Source organism: Myodes glareolus, chromosome 4 (genome assembly GCF_982192425.1).
Source record: "Myodes glareolus chromosome 4, mMyoGla1.1, whole genome shotgun sequence".
NCBI lineage: Eukaryota > Metazoa > Chordata > Mammalia > Rodentia > Cricetidae > Myodes > Myodes glareolus.
In genome coordinates, this window is record NC_142029.1 from 82,859,780 (window position 1) to 82,880,794 (window position 21,015).

General features: G+C 43.2%; 1 protein-coding gene across 4 annotated transcripts in view; it reads right to left on the reverse strand.

Annotated features, from left to right (window-relative positions):
- Nucleotides 1-21,015, reverse strand: part of Elmod1 (ELMO domain containing 1) — a 57,806-nt gene that overhangs the window by 18,999 nt on the left and 17,792 nt on the right. For 2 of the 4 annotated variants that reach the window (XM_085688768.2, XM_085688767.2), the window contains 5 exons: nucleotides 17,944-18,045; nucleotides 6,187-6,370; nucleotides 6,021-6,049; nucleotides 4,843-4,940; nucleotides 2,153-2,282 (listed from right to left, as the gene is read on the reverse strand). In XM_085688768.2, the coding sequence (XP_085544894.1) occupies nucleotides 2,153-2,282; nucleotides 4,843-4,940; nucleotides 6,021-6,049; nucleotides 6,187-6,364 (435 nt within the window). In that variant the 5' untranslated portion in view covers nucleotides 6,365-6,370; nucleotides 17,944-18,045. The remainder of the gene's footprint in view (nucleotides 1-2,152; nucleotides 2,283-4,842; nucleotides 4,941-6,020; nucleotides 6,050-6,186; nucleotides 6,371-17,943; nucleotides 18,046-21,015) is intronic. The other 2 variants (XM_048417317.3, XM_085688770.2) reach the window with 1 other exon arrangement.

The window sequence follows — 21,015 nt, forward strand, 5'->3', positions numbered from 1 at the left end:
AGCAGGATGTGCAGTAGAGAGATGAGGTAACGAGCCACACGGCAGAACGTAGATTTAAACATATGGGTTAATTTAAGTTATAAGAGCTCTTTGGAAACAAGTCTAAGTTAAAGGGCAAATCTTCAAAATTAATAAGTCTCTGTGTCTTTGTGGGCTGGCGGTCCTGACGAGAAAGTACTACTCCACATATAGCTAAGTGTGACGGCTAGTCTTGACTGTCAACTTGACCACATGTGGGATTTACAAAACCCCAAGCAACTGGGCACACCTGTGAGGGATTTTTCCCAGATGGGTCACGTGATGTGGGAAGACCCACCTTAAATCTGGGCCACACCTTCTGGTGGCAGCCCACATAAAAAGTCATGGATAAAGGACTTTCTTTTTTCTTTGCCTGCTTGTCCTCACTCTGGCTGGCAAGTTCATCTGTCCTGTCCTTGGGCCTTTGCTGATGCTAGAATCACCAATTCTATCAGCTGCTTCAGGATTTCTTCAGATCAGGACCGATGAGACACCCAGTCTGGTGGGTTAAACCACTGTGTGATCTATCAGGAGACAGCCATTGTTGGGTTACTTGACCCATAGCTGGTAACTCACTCTAATAACTCCATTTTTAAAGTACATATTCATTCTGTCAGTCTTGTTACTTTAAAGAACCCTGACTAATGCACTAAGGTGCTATAGTAAGTCATTAATTCACCTCCCTTTTATGCTGAACACTTACTATAAGCCAGCTCATAAACCAGATCAGTCACAGAGCCAACATGCAAATGCCATTAGCTAATTTTGAGTTTATCTTGGCCTGTGAAGCATTTCAGACACGGATAGCCAGGCTGTCAACTATGCTGATTCGTTTCATTTTCATTCACCTTGATCCTAGCTGTTAAATCATTTTGGTGCGTTTGACAACCTCCATCAGAAAACGGTCAGGGGGATCGGCAATAGGAGAAGCCAGAACCCAGCTAACAGGCTAGCTAAAACTAACAAGAGAGAAAGAGAAGAAGGCATGCTATTGCCAAGAATGAGATTTCTTCAGTTTTTAATGATCACCTCAGATCCAGCACTAATTAGTAGAGACAAATGAATCACCAGCCTACACACTTGCATACACAAAAACATGCACTCTTTCACACAAAACACAAGATGCACTAAAAACTTACGTCTGTGACATTTTCAGCTAAACAAAGGTGAGACAGATAAACAAAGGCTTCCTTCTTTTTTTGAGATTTATTTTTAATCGTGTATATGTGTGTATCAGTGTATGTACCCCTACGTAAGTGCAGGTGCCTGATGAGGCCAGCAGGGGGCATCAGATCCCCTGGTGCAGGCATGATTGGCTCTTGAAAGCCAGCAACTTTAAGCAGCAAGCTCTCTTGACCGGGCCATCTCTCCAGCCCCTCCCCTAGTTTTGTCGCTGCCTATTTGAAATTTAGAAGGAGACAGAGAGCATTTGATGCCAGCAGAGTATCTATTTTCAGAAGTGAATGTCTACAACGTTTTAATTCAGTTAGTACTTTCAGATGTTGGTCTGAATTTTATTCTTTGGACTGGACTGACCTCATCCACTGGTATTTTATTGCTGTTTTCTGATGATGCAGCATCAGAGCTCCTAAGACTTGAACAAGGAGTACTTACAACTCCACATTGCCTTCCTGACAGTCTCGGTGCGCCAAGTAAAAACCTTTACCTCCTCTTTGAACATTGGCCAAGTTACATGAATAAATAATCATCAGGAGGATCTTGGGTAATTTCCCCAGAGGGCTATTGCTGAAGCAGAAATCAACCTCATTGCCTTTGATGTGTATTAGAGTCGTAAGTAAAAACCCCATGACACTCTGACAAATGCTCTCTCGTTTCTCCTGCAGCTTTCAACGCATTTGAAGCAACGCAAACTTGAGCCAAATGCGAGGTGCCACTCCCCCATAGAAATAATCTCTGATGCTTTCTCAGACTATAAGAGTCAACTGGCTTTAAAGTTAATTTCTCATATGAATTTTCTGATGAAAAAATAACCCGCAACCAGCAAGAGAACTCAGCCTTGACAGTCCGTCACAGCTCCCATGTCTTCGTACCCTCAGCTTTGTATCCTCAATGCAAAAAGACTGCCTGACCTGAGAGCTTGGTAGTTATTAACCGACATTAGGGAAGGACTCACCTTCAAAAGCATCTCTTCGTGTTGAGGGTTGTCGGAATCGTAGGGCTCTCTGCGTAGCTTTTCCACGTCTGCGATGAGGTTTCTGTAACCCACAATTTGCAGAAGGCAAGCCTGGAGAGAGATTCCCAGCCTAAAGTACAGAAGAACCGAGTGTGGGAAAAATGGACCCATGTGCCATTGGCATTTGCTTCCTTGATGCCTGTAGGCTAGCAGTTTTTATGTAGTTTCATGTACATATTCAGAAACACATATTCATGTATATAATCACCCTTCCTTTTTCTCTTTCTTTGTTTTCCCAGGCAGGGTCTCATGCTGCAGGCCAGGCTGGCCTAGAACTCACTCCTTAGCCTAGGCTGACCTCAGATTCTAGACAATCCTCCTGCCTCGGGCTTGCACCATGCCTGGCTAGAAGCACAATTTTGTTGAACTGTGAAAATCCTTTCCCTTCATTTTAGCTTTTTCTTAAGTGCAAGTTTAACTGTTTGGCTTAAAATAAACAAGGAAGACCTTCAGGAAGGTGGCTTGAAAGATGTGAGGACAGAGTAAACAACAGGCGGGTATTGAGGCAGGAATATTGGATTTACTTCAAAAGTCTGTGCATGAGAGGAAGAGAGAGAATGAAAGAAGGGAAAGAGGGAGTGGGCTCTCAGGGGATTCAGAACAAGAAACTTTTCTAGACAAAACAGAAGAAATACCACAGCAGCTGTCTGTGGTGGGTGTGGGGACGGTGGCTGTGATGACGTCATGTCTGTGAATAGTGGCCCGAGGGGGGAGGGAGTGCCACGAGCGACATCTCTCCTTTGCAATATTCTTTCCAGAGTCCAACCACTCTACACATCTGGATACTTTCCTATGTGGAAATAAACTTTGCTCTTTTTTGTTACCAACTGGACCGAATTCTGTGCTCTGAACAGATTTACCTCCACCACTCCCCCCCAGGCCTAATTATTTTATGATGTCTACTCTTCTAGTCCAGGGGTTCTCAGCCTTCCTAATGCTGCGGTCTTTTAATACAGCTTCTCATGTTGTGGTGACCCCACCATAAAATTATTTTCGTTGCTACTTCATAATTGTAATTTTGCTACTGTTATGAATATTAATATCAGAAACTAATGATATGCAGAATGTCTGATATGTGACCCCTGTGAAAGGGTCATTTGACCCCCAGTAGTCAAGATCCATAGGTTGAGAACCGCTGTTCTAGTCTCATTTACAGGGTTAGGGGAAAAAGCCCTATCCCTTCAATTCCCTCTCATGGGGCATGGCTTCTGATTCATAAGGCAAACATTTTGCTGTGAATGCATAGAATGTTGAATATATCTAATCTATGTGTATATCTGTAACAATAATAATTAAAGAAAAAGAAGCCATGAGTTTGAGAGGGATGGAGGCAGAACATGGGAAGGCTGGAAGGGAGGAGAGGAAGGAGGAAATGATATAATTATATTTTAATCAAAAAATAAAAGTGAAAACCAGTTTTAAAATTTTAATAAAGATTATTTATTATTTGTGTGTGTGTGTGTGTCTGAGTGAACTTATGTGCACCATGTGCAAGAAGGTGCCCACAGAAGCCAGAAGAGGGCATCAGATCCCTTAGAACTGGAGTGTTAGGTAGCTGTGAGTTACCATTTGGATCCTGGGAACCAAACCCAGGCTCTCTGCAGGAGCATTAGTGCTCTTAACTGCTGAGCCAGCTCTCCACCCCATAAGAAAAATTTAAAACTATATTTATTACATAATTAACTCAACCTTAATGTCTGAACGAGGCAAAGCTATAGCTCACTAGCACATGAGACTATAAGAAGATGCTGCAGAGACCAGGAGCAAATGGAGTTTTTTGACCAAGCTCTTGTATAGATGGAGAAAGAGCAACACCTAGCAGACTCTGAAATCCCATCCAACTCTGGCTCCATCTTCGTTATTAACAGCCTGTGACATTTGATGCCCTCATGCACATAGATCTACAAGACAGTTTGATTGTTACGAACCTCAAGCTGTGTCTAAATATACCGCATTTAGAATTCATTCTCCTTAATGCCTTTAAGGTCCAAATTCTACTGAAAAAATTGCTGCACCCAATGGAAAATATAAAGCTAATTTTAAATGTCACGAACATTGCCAAATGCATTTTAATACTTCCAAGATGAGAGGAATAAATTATAAAGTTCTGAAGTATTCATATAAAAATCGTCTCTTCCTCCCACGCACGCCTGTCTTCTTGACAAGCAGGTAGGAACTGTCTCCAAGATTATCAGCCCGGCATGATGGAATATTCATGAGGGAACTGAAGGAATATTCTAGATGGAGCAGGATCAGTATAAGCACACTTATGATTTGAATGTATGCAATTAATGTACAGCACCGAAATCAAGTCATGTCCTGAAGATGAATGGGCTCCCTTGATCTTGTGTTTTGATATTAGTTTTCACTTCCCCCACCCTTTTCCGACTCATAGAGACAGGACCATAAGCTTACAAACCAGAGAAAGCCTGAAGTCATTACCATTTACATACACGAAGCACCTCCATTTTACTTAATCTTCATCTGAAAGTCAAAACACTGCAGATAATTATTTTGAAGAGGGAGGGATGGAAAGAGGGAGAGAGAGAGAGAGAGAAAGAGAGAGAGAGAGAGAGAGAGAGCCATGTGATTTGGGGTCTGTATTTCTCACATGCAAGTCCAGTTCTTACTGTGGGTTGATGTCAGGGTTGATGTTTTTCAGCTCCATGATGTCGTCGATAGTCTTTTCGATGGCATCGGGGTGAACGCTCACTGAGGTCTGCAGCAGCTGGAAAACATCTTTCCATCAGTTTCTCCCATTAGCAGCCGTGGCTTACATACCCCTGGGATGGAGGCTTCAACTCTACACCTCTGTATGAAAGTGGGCACTCAAAACAGACTGACATGGCGTGTTTGGATCCCAGAGCCTTCTGTGTTTCCACAGCTGGGGTAGCGCCATTTGCCCAGTCGAGGTATTTGACGTAAAGCTGGCACGTAAAAGGCTTGGGCTTTGCTTTACTCTTTTTGTCATCATTTGTTTTAAGCTATTTATAGGACACTGGCATGGCTCCTTTTTCACATCATAGAATGAGGGCCCCAGGGACATAGTCGAAAGGTTGCCAAAGTTAAAGAAGATGAGATAAAATTATCAAAAATCTTGCAAAATAAAGCAGATTTTTTCTGTATGCATGGGTGTTTTACCTGTGTGTTTGTCTGTGCACTGTGTGTGCACAGTGCACTTGAACTTCAGAAGAGGGCGTCAGAGCCCCCCCACATTGGAGTTACTCTTGCTAATGAGCCCATATGGGTGCTGGGAATCAAACTTGGGTTCTCTAACCTGTCCTGGAACTCACTCTGTAGACCAGATTGGCCTTGAACTCAGAGATATACCTGCCTTTCCTCCCTGCTGGGATTAAAGACATGCGCCACCACCACCCAGTTATTATATTCTTGTTTTATGATTTAAGAGATGCTATAAAATGAGTTAATTTAATATAGACTAAACTTTACAAGTGCGCCTAGAAACTGTCATATATGCAAAAATGTATTTACTTCCCGTTTACATTAGCTTTTTGTCAGTGATCTATTTTGCTCTTGCAAGTTCAATTTTAGTTTTTATTGTCTTAAAGTACTTTATTCCATCGTGTGCACATCTGTGCAAGGTGCACACACTGCGCAGCATGAGTGCAAGTCAGAGGACGGCCTGAGGAGTCAGTTCTTCCATGTGGAACCTGGGGATCAAGCCCAGACTTGGTGGCAGTCACCTTTACCAGCTGAACTATCTTCTGCTCCACAGGTTTTATGTTTCATGATCAAAGTAAGACCCACAGTGAAAAATTACTGAAAAATAAGAAAACAATTTACTTACCTTACTTTTTGAATCCCTCAGTGATGTTTCTGTTGAAGTAATAACACACACAAATGCCATTAGCTATAATGAGTTATAAATGTTTGACTATGACTTATTTAAATATTATATTGCTTTCTCAATCCACCAACTGTGAATTCTGCCCTCCCTTCCACTCCTCGCTCACCAATTTTCATGGTTCTAGATGCTCCAGGCTTGGTGCTGTAGCAAATTCTTTGCAGTTCACACCTTCCTGTGAGCTTCCGCATCACGAACTTCATGCAGCGCCACAAAAACTTACAGTAGAAATACAGGCACACCTGGATCAGCATCCTGTGGGGAACAAAAGACAGCGCCCTTCCCATAGAAAGCTGCGAGAGAAGAGAAAGCAGCCACCACCAGCAAGAAAAGAAGCCAGGAAGAAAACCAGCCATTAGATCTCAGCATCCACAGGTGTTCATCCCTCCACTTCTGAGAGGGACAGTTACCATGGCTACACAACTCCAACAAGCTGAGGGGGAAACCCTGGAATTCTGTTTCTCCCATCTTTGTCTAAATATTTTGGAACTCAATCAGTGTTAACATGGCCTCTGCCTGAGACTTCGGGTGGGGATGCTTCCTCTTGCCTGGATGAATGGCTGCTCACCATTCCCCATCTCATCCCCACCCCATCCCCACCCCGCCTCTAGTCTTAATTCTACTCATGCCCCACTGCCAGCATTTTCTCTTTTCCTTTCTCTCATCGTTTCCTGTCTCCCTTTCCCCTGGCTTCTGCTGTTCTCCTTTGGTGGTGTGGCTGCTGCCTTCCTTGCTGACCAATCCCAGCATGCCTTGCTCCTGCCCGAAGGCCTCCTCATCAGTTTTCAGAGGAGGCACTTTTGACCTTTTATTCTTACTCCAAGAGGACAATGTTCTCTGATTTAAATTTAAATTTTTTTTTCAGAAACTCTACAGGAGTCTTTTCTGGGTTTCAACAAAGCACCATGTTCTTACCACACAACTCAACACCAGTGGCACCTCAGGAAACCAGCGATCGTGTCTCTAAACAGGCACATTTTCACACATAACTGAACTTGTGACTTTGCTTTTTATGTAGATTTTTGATTTGAAAATGAAGTGCCTGCTACTTTCTGCTATTGTTCAGAATCTCAGTGACTCGTGCTTTAGAGACAATGACAACCTGTCACCCAGACTGTTAGGTTCAGCCCTCTTCACATTGTGTTCCTAGGAGACCGAATTATATTTGTTACTTCCCATTGGTGTCATTTCTAAAAGGTTTTTCCCCCCTCAAATGTTCTCTGATTCTCTCTTGTTCCAAAATAAGGTGTTTAGGGCTATTGGGATCAATTACAGTCACCAGCATTCTTAGCAATGGGACTCATTCAGCGGGCTGATTAGTCAACTAATTCCTCGGTTATAGTCATGTGTTTGAATAGGTCTGGTTCTGATATTGTCAACAGCCTTGTGTTAAAAGTAGAGTCCAATGCGTGTAAAGGCACAGGGTTTAGATTTTTATAAACACAAAGGAAAAGATGAGAATAAGAGCACGGCCTCCAAACTGTTCCACAAAGAAGGCACAGTGGAATACTCCACAGGCAGGAAAATCACACCCTAGGGCAGCTCGTAACACGAAAATGTTCGTGGTATTTCCTTGATAGAAAAAACTGCACACAAAGACTCATGCAATGACCTAAATTTCCTCTAAGAAGTAAAACCATTTTAATAGTGATATGTAAATAACGGGGGGCTGGCAGGCTTCCGGATGAAGATACTAATAATGGCATTGCTTGTTATTGGAGTCATCAGCAGTAATTTCTTCTTGATTTACTAAGTACACTTTCTTTTTCCTGAATGTTATTTTAAGAAGCATGAAAATGATAAAGCCGCTAACATGTATAACATGATCACCATAAGTCACTATGGGATATGTGTTTTCTGTTTGCAGCCAGTTACTATGAAATTGGCTGGATGCTGCACTTCCCGTGTTAATCAAGCCTGGCATTTAAGTGTTCAGGTTAAATACATTCAAAGCTCTGGTAGGATTCGGGTTAACAGGTTTCGAAAAAAAAAAATAGTTACCCTAAAAAATAAAGTTAGTGGAACATTTTAATTAGGTGCATGAGAAGATTATAAAATGCATTCATTTGGAAAATGAATGCTATTTTCTAACTGTTGGATGACTATTCCAGAAAAAAAGATTGCGTTGTATATTTGTTGACTGATGTCCAGCCAAATGGCCATGACAGTAATCCTGGGAAGTATTGTCCTGTAACAATAAAGTAAAAGTGAAGGAGAAAAGCCATCTTATCTGTGCTGTGTCCAGTTTTCAATGACAAATGACCTCAACATGTGGATTAAAGTCCAGATGAAGCCCCCTTTCAAGCCCATGCCTTGAGACCACACCACACACTCTTTGGGTCCTTGTAGAATGGAATTTCCCAAGAGCTAAAAGGCTCTGAGAATTGCTTATGGAGTACTACAGTTTAGAACGTGAACATCCTCCAAAGCCCCATGTGTCAAAGCCTTAGTCCCTAGGAAGGTACTTTGGGGACCTAGCGGGAAGGCTTTAGGTCACTGGGAGTCTGACTGTGAAGGGGACTGTGGGACCTTATCCCTCAATCCCTCTCCTCCTCTTTTTCTGTGTGGTCACGAGGTGAGTAGCTCTGCTCCCTGAGTACTTCCAACCTGAAGTGCTGCCTTCCCACAGGCCGGAGTGCCGGGGTATAGCAGTAACTTCAAAAGTATGAGTCAAGTAAATCTCACTCGAAGTTGCTCTCAGGTATCGAGTCTATCAAGAGAAGCTTATCAACACACAGAGCTGAGCTCCTTCATCGTCCCTCTACCCAGGGGAAACACACTAGCCATTTCCTATCTTAAATCAAGCTCCAGAACGGCTCCCCTTTGGCCGCTGCACCAGGCTTATACACAGGTGTAGCTCGAGACTTGGAAGTGCCGTCCTAGGTGCCAGCCAGGAAGCGTCTATCTGCAGAATGACTTAGAGCCTGGGTGTCATTTCTTCCCCAGGTCTCTTTGTATTGTAAAGAAAAACCTATGTAGGTTTCATAGGCAGATAATTTTACATAAAAGAAGAGAGAAGACACCCTATTCTGTTTGCTTTTCTTTCTCGCTCTCTTTCTCATACCCACAAGGATATTTCCACTGTCAAAAGTAATGAAACGTAGTCGAAATGCTGCGGTGGGGCTTAGGACAAAAGCATCACTCTGCAGTGTGCAGAAGACTGTGACAGCCCACAGTCGCAGAAACCACACCACAAAACACGAATGACAAGCTCCCAAACGCACTGGCTGTCACATACTACCTACTCTTTTGTAAGCTTCATCCTTGCATTTTTGCAACACTATTGGTTATCCAAGATACATTTAAATTTCCCCTTATTTTTCTGGTTTTTTTTTTCCCAAAGAAGGGACGTTTGCTTTAAAAACGTATTTATTTCATGTGTATAAGTGTTGTGCCAGCCTGTATGGATGTGTGCCACATGCGTGCCTGGTACCTGCGAGTTCAGAAGAGGGAGCAAGACCCCTTGGAACTCGAGTTAGGGATATTTGTGAGTCACTGTATGGGTTCTGGGAGCCAGAGCTGTGTCCTCTGCAAGAGCTATAAGTGCTCAAAGCTGCTGAGCCATCTCTCCCGTCCTTCCGTTAATTTTCTAATGAGCCAAGATACACAGACATTTCATTTAAAGAACAGCTTGCCATGCTAAGTACTATCTTTAAAAAAAATCCCACAAGATCAGTATTTTGACAAACATAATCTATTTTGTGTTTAGTATGTACGTCTGGTCTAGGCAAGACATGCTTGAAGGTAGTAGCTCGTAGCCCCCCCCTACACTGGCAGTACTATTTTGAGGGCAGACTTTCTGCCTGGTGGAAGGACCAGGTTAGCAAAGACTTCAAGTCCCAAAGCTCTGAAGTTCGTGGGGGAAACTCGGGATAGTCAAGAGCAGAACAAATTTTTAAATGATAGCACGTCTTGTGAGATTCTTAACTGTTTGGGCATATTACTCTGAGAAGGAGGCAATTAGGAAACTCGTGTGAATATGTTTTTCCCTTCTGATGAGAGGGAAGAGGCTCAGGAGGAAGGGTCTGTCCAGTTCTCAGGGTGGGGAAGCTCTCAGACTCAGTCTTCACTGTTTCCCACTGTGTTTCTGCCCTCAGGTCTGAGAGGAGGCGCCACAAACACACTCCTAGGTCAGATCTCACTGGCTTTCTCTTCCACAGTTACTGATCCTGTTCTATCTCCCACCCCTCCCACCCATGACCCATGTTCCAGGGGGCTTCTCTCAGCCAGGATCAGCAACTGATAAAAATGTAGTTTTTGAAGAACATTCTCTTTTTTTCCATTCCCTACTGATAAGTCTGTAAGATACTGTAGGGATTCTCAGGACTAAAGGCAACACCCTGACAGTCACCCATTCTCAGGCAGCAAGGCTTCGCACTTGCTTCTGATTTCTAATCTTGTCTTTCTGATAATGTTCCAGAACGCAGAACTGCAGCGTCTGGGCAGGGATGCCTTGCCGAAGCACGGGGGATTCTGACTCAAGTGTAAGCCCTTCCATATGTCTCCCATTGCCAGCATTTTATCAGAACACTGCACAGTGGGGTTTATGGCTGAGTTCACAGCAATGCTTTTTCACAAAACACTGATGATGATGTTTAGTATTGAAATTCAAGCTCTAGCCTGAACACGTGTAAATTATTGAAAATGAATCATATCCTCGCCACCATATATAAGTGAACTCCTGTCTAGGCTGCTTCGTTGGAGGAACACTGACATCAGGAATGGGGCCGCAGAAAGAGGGGGATTCAGCTAGAGCCAGGTTACACCTCACTCTGAGGGTGAAGGGGTGGGTACCTGTGTTGCACACACTACTCCATCACCTTAAATTTGGGGATCTGACATCTTCATTTGAAATAATAAGAGAAAACAGGCTTTAATACAGTTTCATTGAATGTGCTAATGAAAATCAATTCTTGCTTGAAGAAATCCTGCAATAAAAAGAAGTAGACTCTTGATGAGAAAAGGAGATATCCAAAAGGGAAATTGGCTCAAATCACTGTTTTCCAAGATGAAACTCTTCTCATGAAAGTGAGCATTAGGTACAGCAGCTGCTCAGCATTCCCAGCATCTCTCTCTCTCTCTCTCTCTCTCTCTCTCTCTCTCTCTCTCTCCCTCTCTTTCTTTTTCTCTCCTCAAACAGCTGGAGAAAACTATGGTTGTTCTCTTGAAGTTCTTAATTAGATGTACCTGGCAATTGGTGTGGAATTAATGTGGCAAAAGTTGTTTGACCTAGTGAGGGGGCCCCTTTCCTATGGAGCTCCCAAAAGGAAAAGAAAATTCAGATGACTTGAAATGCAAATCACACATGGAAAATATTCCCCTCCTACAGGACAGGGGAGAGTCCCTGGCCCTGTTACCAGCTGGAGTGGGGTCCATAGTCATTCTTTGCCCAAAGAGATCATCCTGGCTTCTGAAAAGTAAAAATTAAAGAGACTGCTGGGTAACTATCTTCCACGGTTTGATGCTGTCGCTAACTCTGTTGCCACGGCGACAGGCAACATGTTGATGTTCAGAGAAGTTTTGTCTGTGGGCTTAGACAACAAGTGATCATGGGTCAGTGAGGTAATTAATTAATGGCTCATCCTCTTCCATTAAGGAGAAGAGGATGGAAGTTTATTTCAATTTATTAATGGCATTATTATTCAAGTTAAAAATCTGATACTTAAAGGCATTCCTTTTACAAAATTCATTTTTTTGAAAGTCACAATTTTTCATTCTGTGTATCTCATGTATGAAGGGAGCAGCAAACACAATATATTGACGTTTAGAACAAACTTCAATGTCATCTCAACTGCACACAAACTTTTATTGGTAAACTAAAGTATTTTTAAACTAGGGTTGGGGGAAGTGGCTCAGTTAGTAGCTGCTTCTTTCACAATCCATGAGGACCAGAGTACAATCCCTAACACCCACATGGAGAGCCAGGGCTGGCGCTGTGCCCTGTGACACTGGTGATGAGGAGGCAGAGAGAGGGGGTATCTCAGCCTCGCTCTCTGCCACTCTACCCAAATCAGAGAGCTCCATGTTTAATATGAGGCTCAAGAATAATAAGGTGGAGAGTGACTGAGGAAAAAACCCAATATTGACCTTTGGCCTCCACATACATGTACATACACATGCATGTACACCTGACCACACATGGGCACACAAGCATGTCTATATAAAAATACTTTTCAAATCATCAACAGTAAATACATATACGAATACAGTATGACCATCTGTGGTGTTTTGATTGCAACTGACCTCCGTAAGCTCATGGGAAGTGGCACTATTAGGAGGTGTGGCCTTGTTGAAGGAAATGTGTCCAAGTAGGGAAGCTTTTAAGGGAAGAGCTTAAGCTCTTCTGCTTAAGCTTCCCTCAGTGTCACCATCCACTTCCTGTTGCCTTCTGATCAAGATGTAGCCAGCACCATGGCTGCCTGCACGCCACCACGCTCCCTGCCATGATGATAATGCACTGAACCTCTGAACTATAAGTAGCCACCCCCTAAAAACGTTTTCCTTCTAAGAGTTACCATGACCACAAATAGAAACCCTCACTAAGCACACACACAACGGAGCTCACAATGTCTTCTAGAGGAATGAAGAGTGGGGGTCAGAGCAGAGGAGGAAGAGAGTCATGTGATGTCCTTGTCCCTAACGTAGTCACGGTCTAGTAAGGAAAAGGACAAGAAGAACAAAATGTAGGGGCTGGCAAGATGGCTCAGTGGATAAAGGCAGTGAAGCCCAGTGACCCAAGTTTGTTTCCTGGAACACACATAAAGGTGGGATGAAAGAAGCAACTCCACAGAGTTGTCCTGTGACCACCACATGTGCACTGACACACACACACGTCAAGCACACAGACAGCGACAATAATAATAAAGAATTAAACACTGAAATATTGAAAAATAGTATAGTAACTCTAGAGGAGAATGTATAGTTTCATCCTCTGAGATTGAAGGGAAAAGCTGGTCTTTAAAAGATTCTTTTAAAGATTGATTTTATTTTTAATTATGTGTTTGTGTGTGCATGTGTGCGTGTGCGTGCGTGTGCGTGTGTGTGTGTGTGTGTGTGTGTGTGTGTGCACGCGCGTGCGTGCATATGAGTGCAGGCACCTGCAGAGACCAGAAGAGGGTGTAGAATCACTTGATATGAAGTTACTGGTGGTTGTGAGTTGACAGATATGGGTCCTTGGAACTGAGCTATCTTGGGTCCTCTGCAAGAGCAGATATGTTTTTAAACCCTGAACCATCTCTTAGACAATAGAAAAGTCAACTTTGATTGTCCCACAGGGAGATAAGAAATGCCTGGGAGGTCTTCCTTCAGAGGAAGAGAAGAATTTCAATTGATAAATAAATAGAATCCAGAGCAGTTTATATGGGGTGCCCCGGCTTTTGTTGATCCTGTCTCTTTTTTTGGGGGGGGGGCTTAACAAACAGTCACATAGCCAGAGTGAGTCTCTGAAAAACTGACGGAAAACAGCAGACAGGACTGGCAACATCACACTCTGGAGGCACCACCCAGAGGGCATCCCCTGGACAAAGATCCGAGTTAATAGATTCTTACAAGAGTGTGGAAACAGTTGATCATTTGAATGTGTGGAAAAACGTGTGCTCTTAGATATGTATAAATTAGTCAGTTATATGTGTGCATATGTACACTTCAGGTCTGCATGTATGCTTTGTATGCACATAGAAATGTGTTTCTGTGTATATGTATGCATGTATGTATTCTGAAAAGGGAAAAATGGCGGCAATGGATTAAAGAGCCCAGCTGATATGGGGGAATTGGCTGCAGGGGTTATACAGTCACTTTTCTGCTCTTGCTACTTTTAGACTTAGCTTTTCTCTCTAATAAACTTCATCAATGCTTCAAGGGACACAAAGCAAATTCAGGCACAACCACACACCCCTGTGGGGCTGCCCCTTAAAAGCAGAAGAAATCAGTTGGTACTGGGTGTGGACATTTGCCTGGATAGTCTAGAAATCAGGCTTCAAACCTATTTGCAATTTGCCAGCGTGAATCATGTGTCCTCAGACAAGCTACTTTGCCTCTCTGGGTCTCTGCTTTCACATTTGTGTTAAGGGGAAGGATTGGACTGGCATTTTCTTCAAAAACAAAACAAAACAAAACAAAACAAAACAGGAGATGTTCTAGTAGAGAAAAAGATTCTCTTCAGAGCCTGCTTTGAACTGGGGTAAACACGTTGCCATGCTCCTGGGGTGTTTGATGTCACACTCGCAAACATGTCCGCACTCTCTACACTCCTTTATTTATCCTCTGCTCACTCTAGGCAGAGCCCACATCTGCTGAAGGCGACCGCTGGTGCAGTGGTGCTCACTCCTACTTCACTTCGCTCAGGGTGGCTTTTCCATCTCCTGCACCTGCAGTCCTCTCAACTGCCTATGTCCAAATTCTGGAGATGGCGTTCAGCGACCAAGGGCATGCTTAGAAGGTGAAGGCCGAGGGTTTGACTCCCAGCTCCAATCAGCAATGCCCTAACCACCCTTGTCAGTATTGCCTTAGTGGAGACTTCTGTGGCCAGAAAGTCTGCAGTCTGCCACAGGCCACACCCTTCCCTATATCTGAGCTCAGCCTCGCTTCTCTAGTTGCTCTGCTGCTTGGATGCAGAGACTGACTCCCATCCCTTCGTCTCACCCACAAAGACTCACACACAACAAGGGAGGCACGCAACACGCAAGCTACCAGAAATAGGTCTGTATTCAAATATCTGTGTGCCTTGGAACAAGCCACTCAACTGAGTAAGCTCCCTGGTCTTCCTCTATACGACGGCCCATTAAGTCCTTTACACAGTAGCTCTGAGAAGGGAAACGCTGTGATACAGGTGTCGTCACAGCAAACGCTGGCTGAAAGAATCAGTGGGCCAAACGTTAGCCAAGGCTGAATGACTTACAAAGCCCCAGTTACATTCGTGAGAGATGAGACTTTATTAGCCAATCAGAAAGGTAAAATACTTCTCCTAATTACTTCAAAATCTGGAGGGAGGGACGGGTCCTGAGTTGCTCATGGAGGTTTGAGCGTGGCAAATTCTTGCCTTTCCTTCCTTTTGAGCATACACAGGAAGGCTCACAATGGAAAAGTGAGACTCTGAGGCTGGAAGAGACAGTGGCCCATATTTATGAGGGGTGATTTTAAAATTCTCTTTATCAGAATTTTCCAGGATAATGTTCTGATGACTTTTAAAAAAATAAAATCTCAAAATAATGAAACTCTAATGAAGGAAAAGATTTTCAGTATGAGTCTCAAGTCCCTTATTACTGTATCTACCAATTGAATTAAAATAAATAAAGTTACAAAAACTAAACCTGAATCCTTAATTTCACTTGGGGTATAAGACACGCTGACCTCTTTTTGAGATCACAGAGGTATATTTCCTCATTTATGGGATGCCTTGCTTTCTTCTTATGCAGCTGTGGCTAACATCTGATTGAGTGACCAAGGGCAGTTACTTAGTCAATATTCTACGACTGCATTCAGTCACAAACATATCCTTTAGCTGGGCGTACTCACCCTGTAGCAATTACTTATTATTCCTAACGCAATTAAAAACACACGTAAACCATTTTCTCCATCCCATTATGCGCTGAGTAGCTCCACCATCACTACACTCCACAGCCGCAGCAGCGGAAGAGACAGGTTACTGCTATGCTTTGACTGCCCCGTGCAAAACTCATGCTCAGACTGAGCTCCATTGTAAAGTGTTAAGGGGTGGGACCAGGGATGTCTTTTAGAAGTGACTAGGCCACGGATGTGCCACCTTTGTGGATGAGTCCATGTATGGGTTAGTGGATCAATCCATTTATGACCTTGGAGTGGGGCATCTGTCACATGCCTCTCTCACCAAGCAGAACTTTGTAAGGTCTTGGGATTCTTCAGGGTCTCTGGCAGCAAGAAAGTCCTCTCCAGGTGCAGTCCCTCAACTTTGGGCCTCCCAGCTTCCAGAATCATGAGCTGAATAAATCCTTTCTTATAAATTGCTTGGATAAGGCAGTTAGGAAAAAAAAGGGACTCGGATAGACACCACACACTTTAAATGTGAGTTAGAATTCATTCTTCCTTACAATCTGGATTCTAAAGGTTCATTTAGTTTCCTCTGGTCTAGGCCTGGAGCGTTTCATTTCAGAAGTTGACAGATTAATCTCTCTGTGGCCTTTTAAGTAATGCTGAAATTCTCCTCAGGAAAAGTCAGCTTCTCGTGTTACTTAATGTAGAATCAGGAATTAATACCTGATTCATTCAGGCTGCATTTACATAACCTTCTTTTTGGTTGAAACGTTTCCAAACTTGCCCAGTAGCTATGAGAATATACTGTTCAGGAAATAAATATTAATATAACCTTAGTTTGTAAATTTCTTGATGTCTATACTTCCACATTCCATATATTAACATAAAATGAACTGAAGCAACATAACAGCTAAAAGTATTAAAAGCAAAATCTAAAGCAAAATCCAATAATCAACTAAGAATGGGCAACAAATTTCTTTTTGTTATTTCAAAATAAATAATCAATAGAAACTCTTTGAGTGTGTGTGTGTGTTGGCTCAAGTTTTTCTGAAACGCATTGAGACAGTGTAGAAAAGTTCATCAGTACAGGCTTGATACAACCCTCATCATCACATCACATAACTCTGGTGGCAGAGGGAGTCCTGGACGCTAAACTTCGTATCACAGCGAAGCTGCCTGTTAGCGTGCTTCTATAGCTGACCGATCTACATTTGCATTCGGGAGACAATTGTACACACCAGTTTTCCTTGATTGTGTAAACAGGTGACTTAATAACCATAGCAACCAAAGACATATCAGGTCAAATAAACGCGTTAGTGATATTTCAGATACTTTCTTTTCCCATGGCTGAGATAAACAGGTTAGTGAACATTCTGTTCAAGATAACAAACTCTGACATCTGGAAGTGGCTTACGTGTGATCTCCAGGTAGTTTGCATAATTACCCAGTAGTCACCACTGACCATACCCAAGCACAGAGAATTCCTCCTACCCATGCCTCCAGAAACAGTGATGGAAACAAAACCAGTGGGGAGAAGAAAGGTTTAAATTGCCTCTGATAGAGTCAAACAGTTTCTTGAAAGAAGCAAGTTCACCCACAACTTGCTTCGAGGGTGACCAGGGTAGAACAAGGAACGTGTATCAGATGGAGGTCACTACCTTGAAGGAAAGAAGATCATACCAGAAAATGTATTGAATTTTCTAATGCTCCTACTAACTCTATTTTGTAACTTTTTAATATGATGCAATATATTTCATTAATGGAAAATCTGATGGCAATTAGCAGCTTTGGAGTTAGTCTCAAGGACTCTGGCCAATGGCTTCTAAGCAACAGGACTGTCCAAAGTCCACTAGCATAGACTCTCTGTGCGGGTCAGCGTGGGAGCTGTTCATGGCTATCGCGGAGACAGCAGGGACAGACAAAGCACACTGGCACCACGGAGAAGAACTGGTGTGGACCGGTGTGTCAGTTGAGCCCTAAATTTTGAAGACTTAGAAGTCTTTATTTTAGAACAACGATTTTACACAAATTATATTTATTGATCCTTTAACAGCTGGTTCATTGACCCCAACTTTCAGACGACTGCATATCATTCTTGAGGAACACATGTCTCCAAGGTCATGAAGAACATTCATGCTTTTGACCAGGCTCTCCTGTCATCTCCAAGTGCTCTCTCAACATCAGAGGGTGGGCAGAGGAAGAGAGGAGCCTCACTCACAGGTTACCCTCGTTTAAAGCGCAAACCCAATGACCCTGTCTGGGGCTCACAACTGAGGAGCAGAGGAGATAGCTAGCCCTCTAACTGGCGAGGAGGTTTCTCCCCTTCGGAGGGCTCACCCAGGGAGCCTCGATCACTTACCGCAGGAAGTGCTTCATTGTGCTGCTGTCCACTCTCTAGATATGATGCCAACTGTCTTCCAGCGACTGCTTCCAAATTTTCTTCTGCCAAAGTAAGTGTGGGCTACAGGGGAAAAAATGAGGGTTACTGGGATTTCCAAAAACCTCCTGCTCTGCCCAGAACATCATCACTAGAACCTTCCACAAAGGGAATTCAAGAACTGGAGATGAACACGGCAGCCTTTCAACTTACAACTGGACAATTAACTTTCCATTTTAAGTCACTTGCTAGAGCTGATTTTATGAGATTCAATGATAGGCCTTTTCTCTTTGGTGGGTATTTTTCCTACATCTTGAGGAACAATACATATAAGAAAAATAGAATAAAGAGCCATGAAAATTACTATTCTGGTTTCCAGATACCCTACGACCTCCAGCCCGACAGCCTCAGCCTTCCGAAAGCAACAATTTGGAAAGAATTGGAAGGAACTGATAATATTGCTGAGCTCAGAATCAGTCCAACTAGAATATGCTAATATAAGATTCTATTCTAACATTCTATTCTATTCTAAACAGACACTTCAAACAAATAAATGATGCCTCAAGTGTCAAGTTCAAGTTTCTTGTTTGTTTTTTGTTTTGTTTTCACAATGAACAGAGTAGTAAGATCTTACATTTGCACAGTTCTTTGCAGTTCAAAGCCTCCCTAAGGCTCAGGGAGTGGGTACCATAGATGAGGGAATGGAAAGAACGTAAGATCAGAACACAGGGAGACGGACTGTGAAATGCCATCTCTGGATATGACGTGGCCATCCCAGTCATGCCCGCCCAGCAGCTATGCATGTAAGATCTTGGCCTGCAAAGGTTGTTCCTGTCAACCATCAGTTATGAATGGGGACATCTACACCCCCGCTCCACTTATAGATAGATTCAGGCAGAGGAGAAGTCATTGTCTTCAGTTCTGTATCTATTGGTGAGCCTACCAAGTTCCAACAGACAGCCCTGGTTAAAGCCAGTGGGTGAGGAAATCAAACAGAAAGACATGAATGTGAGGAAGGGATTTGGAGGGAGGAAAGGGGTTGATGGGGGAGGAAGAGGGAAGAGAGAGTGAGTGGGAAAGTAATTAGAATGCATCATAAACATGTATGAAATTATCAAACAGCAAAGTTAATTTTAAAAAGTCTCAAAAATGTTTGCTTTCACAAAGCTTACAACATCTAGCATGACATCCTCTGTGGTGGTTTGAAAGAAAATGGCCCCTAAAAGGAGGAACTTTGTTGGAGTAAAGTGTGGTCTTGTTGGAGGAATTGTGTCACTGTGGAGGTGGGCTTTGGGGTCTCCTATGTGCTCAAGCCATGCTCAGTGAGTCAGTTCACTTCCTGTTGCCTTTGGATCAAGATGTAAGAACTCTCAGCTCCAGCACCATGTCTGCCTGCATGCTGCCTTGCTTCCCACCATGATGATAATGGACAGAACCTTTGAACTGTAGTGGGCCACACTAATTAAATACTTTCCTTATTAGAGTTGCTGTGGTCATGGCGTCTCTTCACAGCGATAGAAACCCTAGCTAAGACATTCTTTTTTTTTTTTTCCGGGAAAGGTGATACATGGGCGGCCTACAGAGAGTAAACAGTGGGTGAGATGGATGGAACAGACTTGGCTGCTAACGAGAGCGGAGAGAAGATATCCCTGAGGGAGGGGCAAGAGGGAAATCTAGCTTAGGAGAAGTGAGTGGAACAGTGGAGGGAAGAGTCACGGCTACCACCTAGAACAGTTCAAAAGCTGGGGCACACAGCACAGTTAAAGTCCAGTCTTTTCCTTAACATATATTTTCTCCTGCAAGTACTCTCTACAATGTAGAGTCTACATGTTTGAAAAAGAAAATCTACACATGGAGACTGTGGTTGACTGCTTCTGGCAAGACAGAGAGGAGAACAACGATCTTTAACCTTTTAAGTGTTTTTCTTGGAAACGATGTCAGAAGCAAAATTAAAAACGATACTTGTTTATTTTGGATGGTGGGACTCTCACATTCTCTCATTCTTTGCAGATCTGTGGTTTCTAAACGAATCAAATTTTTAACTTAATTATTTTGTGTCTCCAAAGATCTTATGGTTCCTCATTGCTTGCCTTTGAAAGGAGCCAGGGAGTCTTGGAGAAATGGTCAATCTAAGTCTGGGACATGATGAGAAACATTATGTTGTGCCGGAAAGGGATGCGTTTAAGACAAACAAAATAAACAGCAGATAAACATGGAAGGAGCCCCAGTGGGCAAAGAAGGAATAATCTGGGCAGCAACAACAAAAGGCAATACTGAATCAGAACCTAGGTACAATGAAGATCCAGGCTCCACATCAGTACTGCGGCAGCACTGGATGACTGGATCAGTTAACACAAGGAGGAGGCTTCATATCTTCTTTCCCCTCAGAGGAAGGCTAGACCTAGTGTCTTCCTGGAGACAGTATGGAAGGACAAAGAAAGGAGTGGATAATACGGAGACTCTTGACAAGCACGAGTCAGGTGATAAATGTCACCAGCGAGAAGTCGCGCTGACAGCAAATGGCCATATGGAAATGATACTTGCTCCTGTGACTTCCCCTCAACGCTGTCACCCCAGTCTAATCAGGAGAGAAATGTCAGACAAACCCCAGAGGGAGGACCTGCCACAGATTACGTAACTGAGCTTCTCAAAATGCTTAAGGTAATTGGAAATAAGGAAAGTCCAATAAAGTGTCGAAACAAAGAGGTGTGTGCCTAAGGAGATCGGTCTACTAGATGAGGCATCTCAGGCAAGGTCCCGGAGCAGAAAAGGGGTGTGCAGTAACAGCCAAGGAAATGTGAACAAAGCACTGCCCCGAGTGTCACTGCTCAGGGGGCGGGAGTATTGCTGTGCACGATGACCTGAGCTCAGTTACGTGGACCCATGAGGAAAGGAGAGGACGAACTCTCGAGAGTTGTCCTCTGACCTCCACACACATGTGAGTGACATTTACATCTTTGCACTTACAATACACACACACACACACACACGTCATGCGCATACACACATGTCATGCACATACACACAGAGTAATAATAAAATAAAACTGAAAAT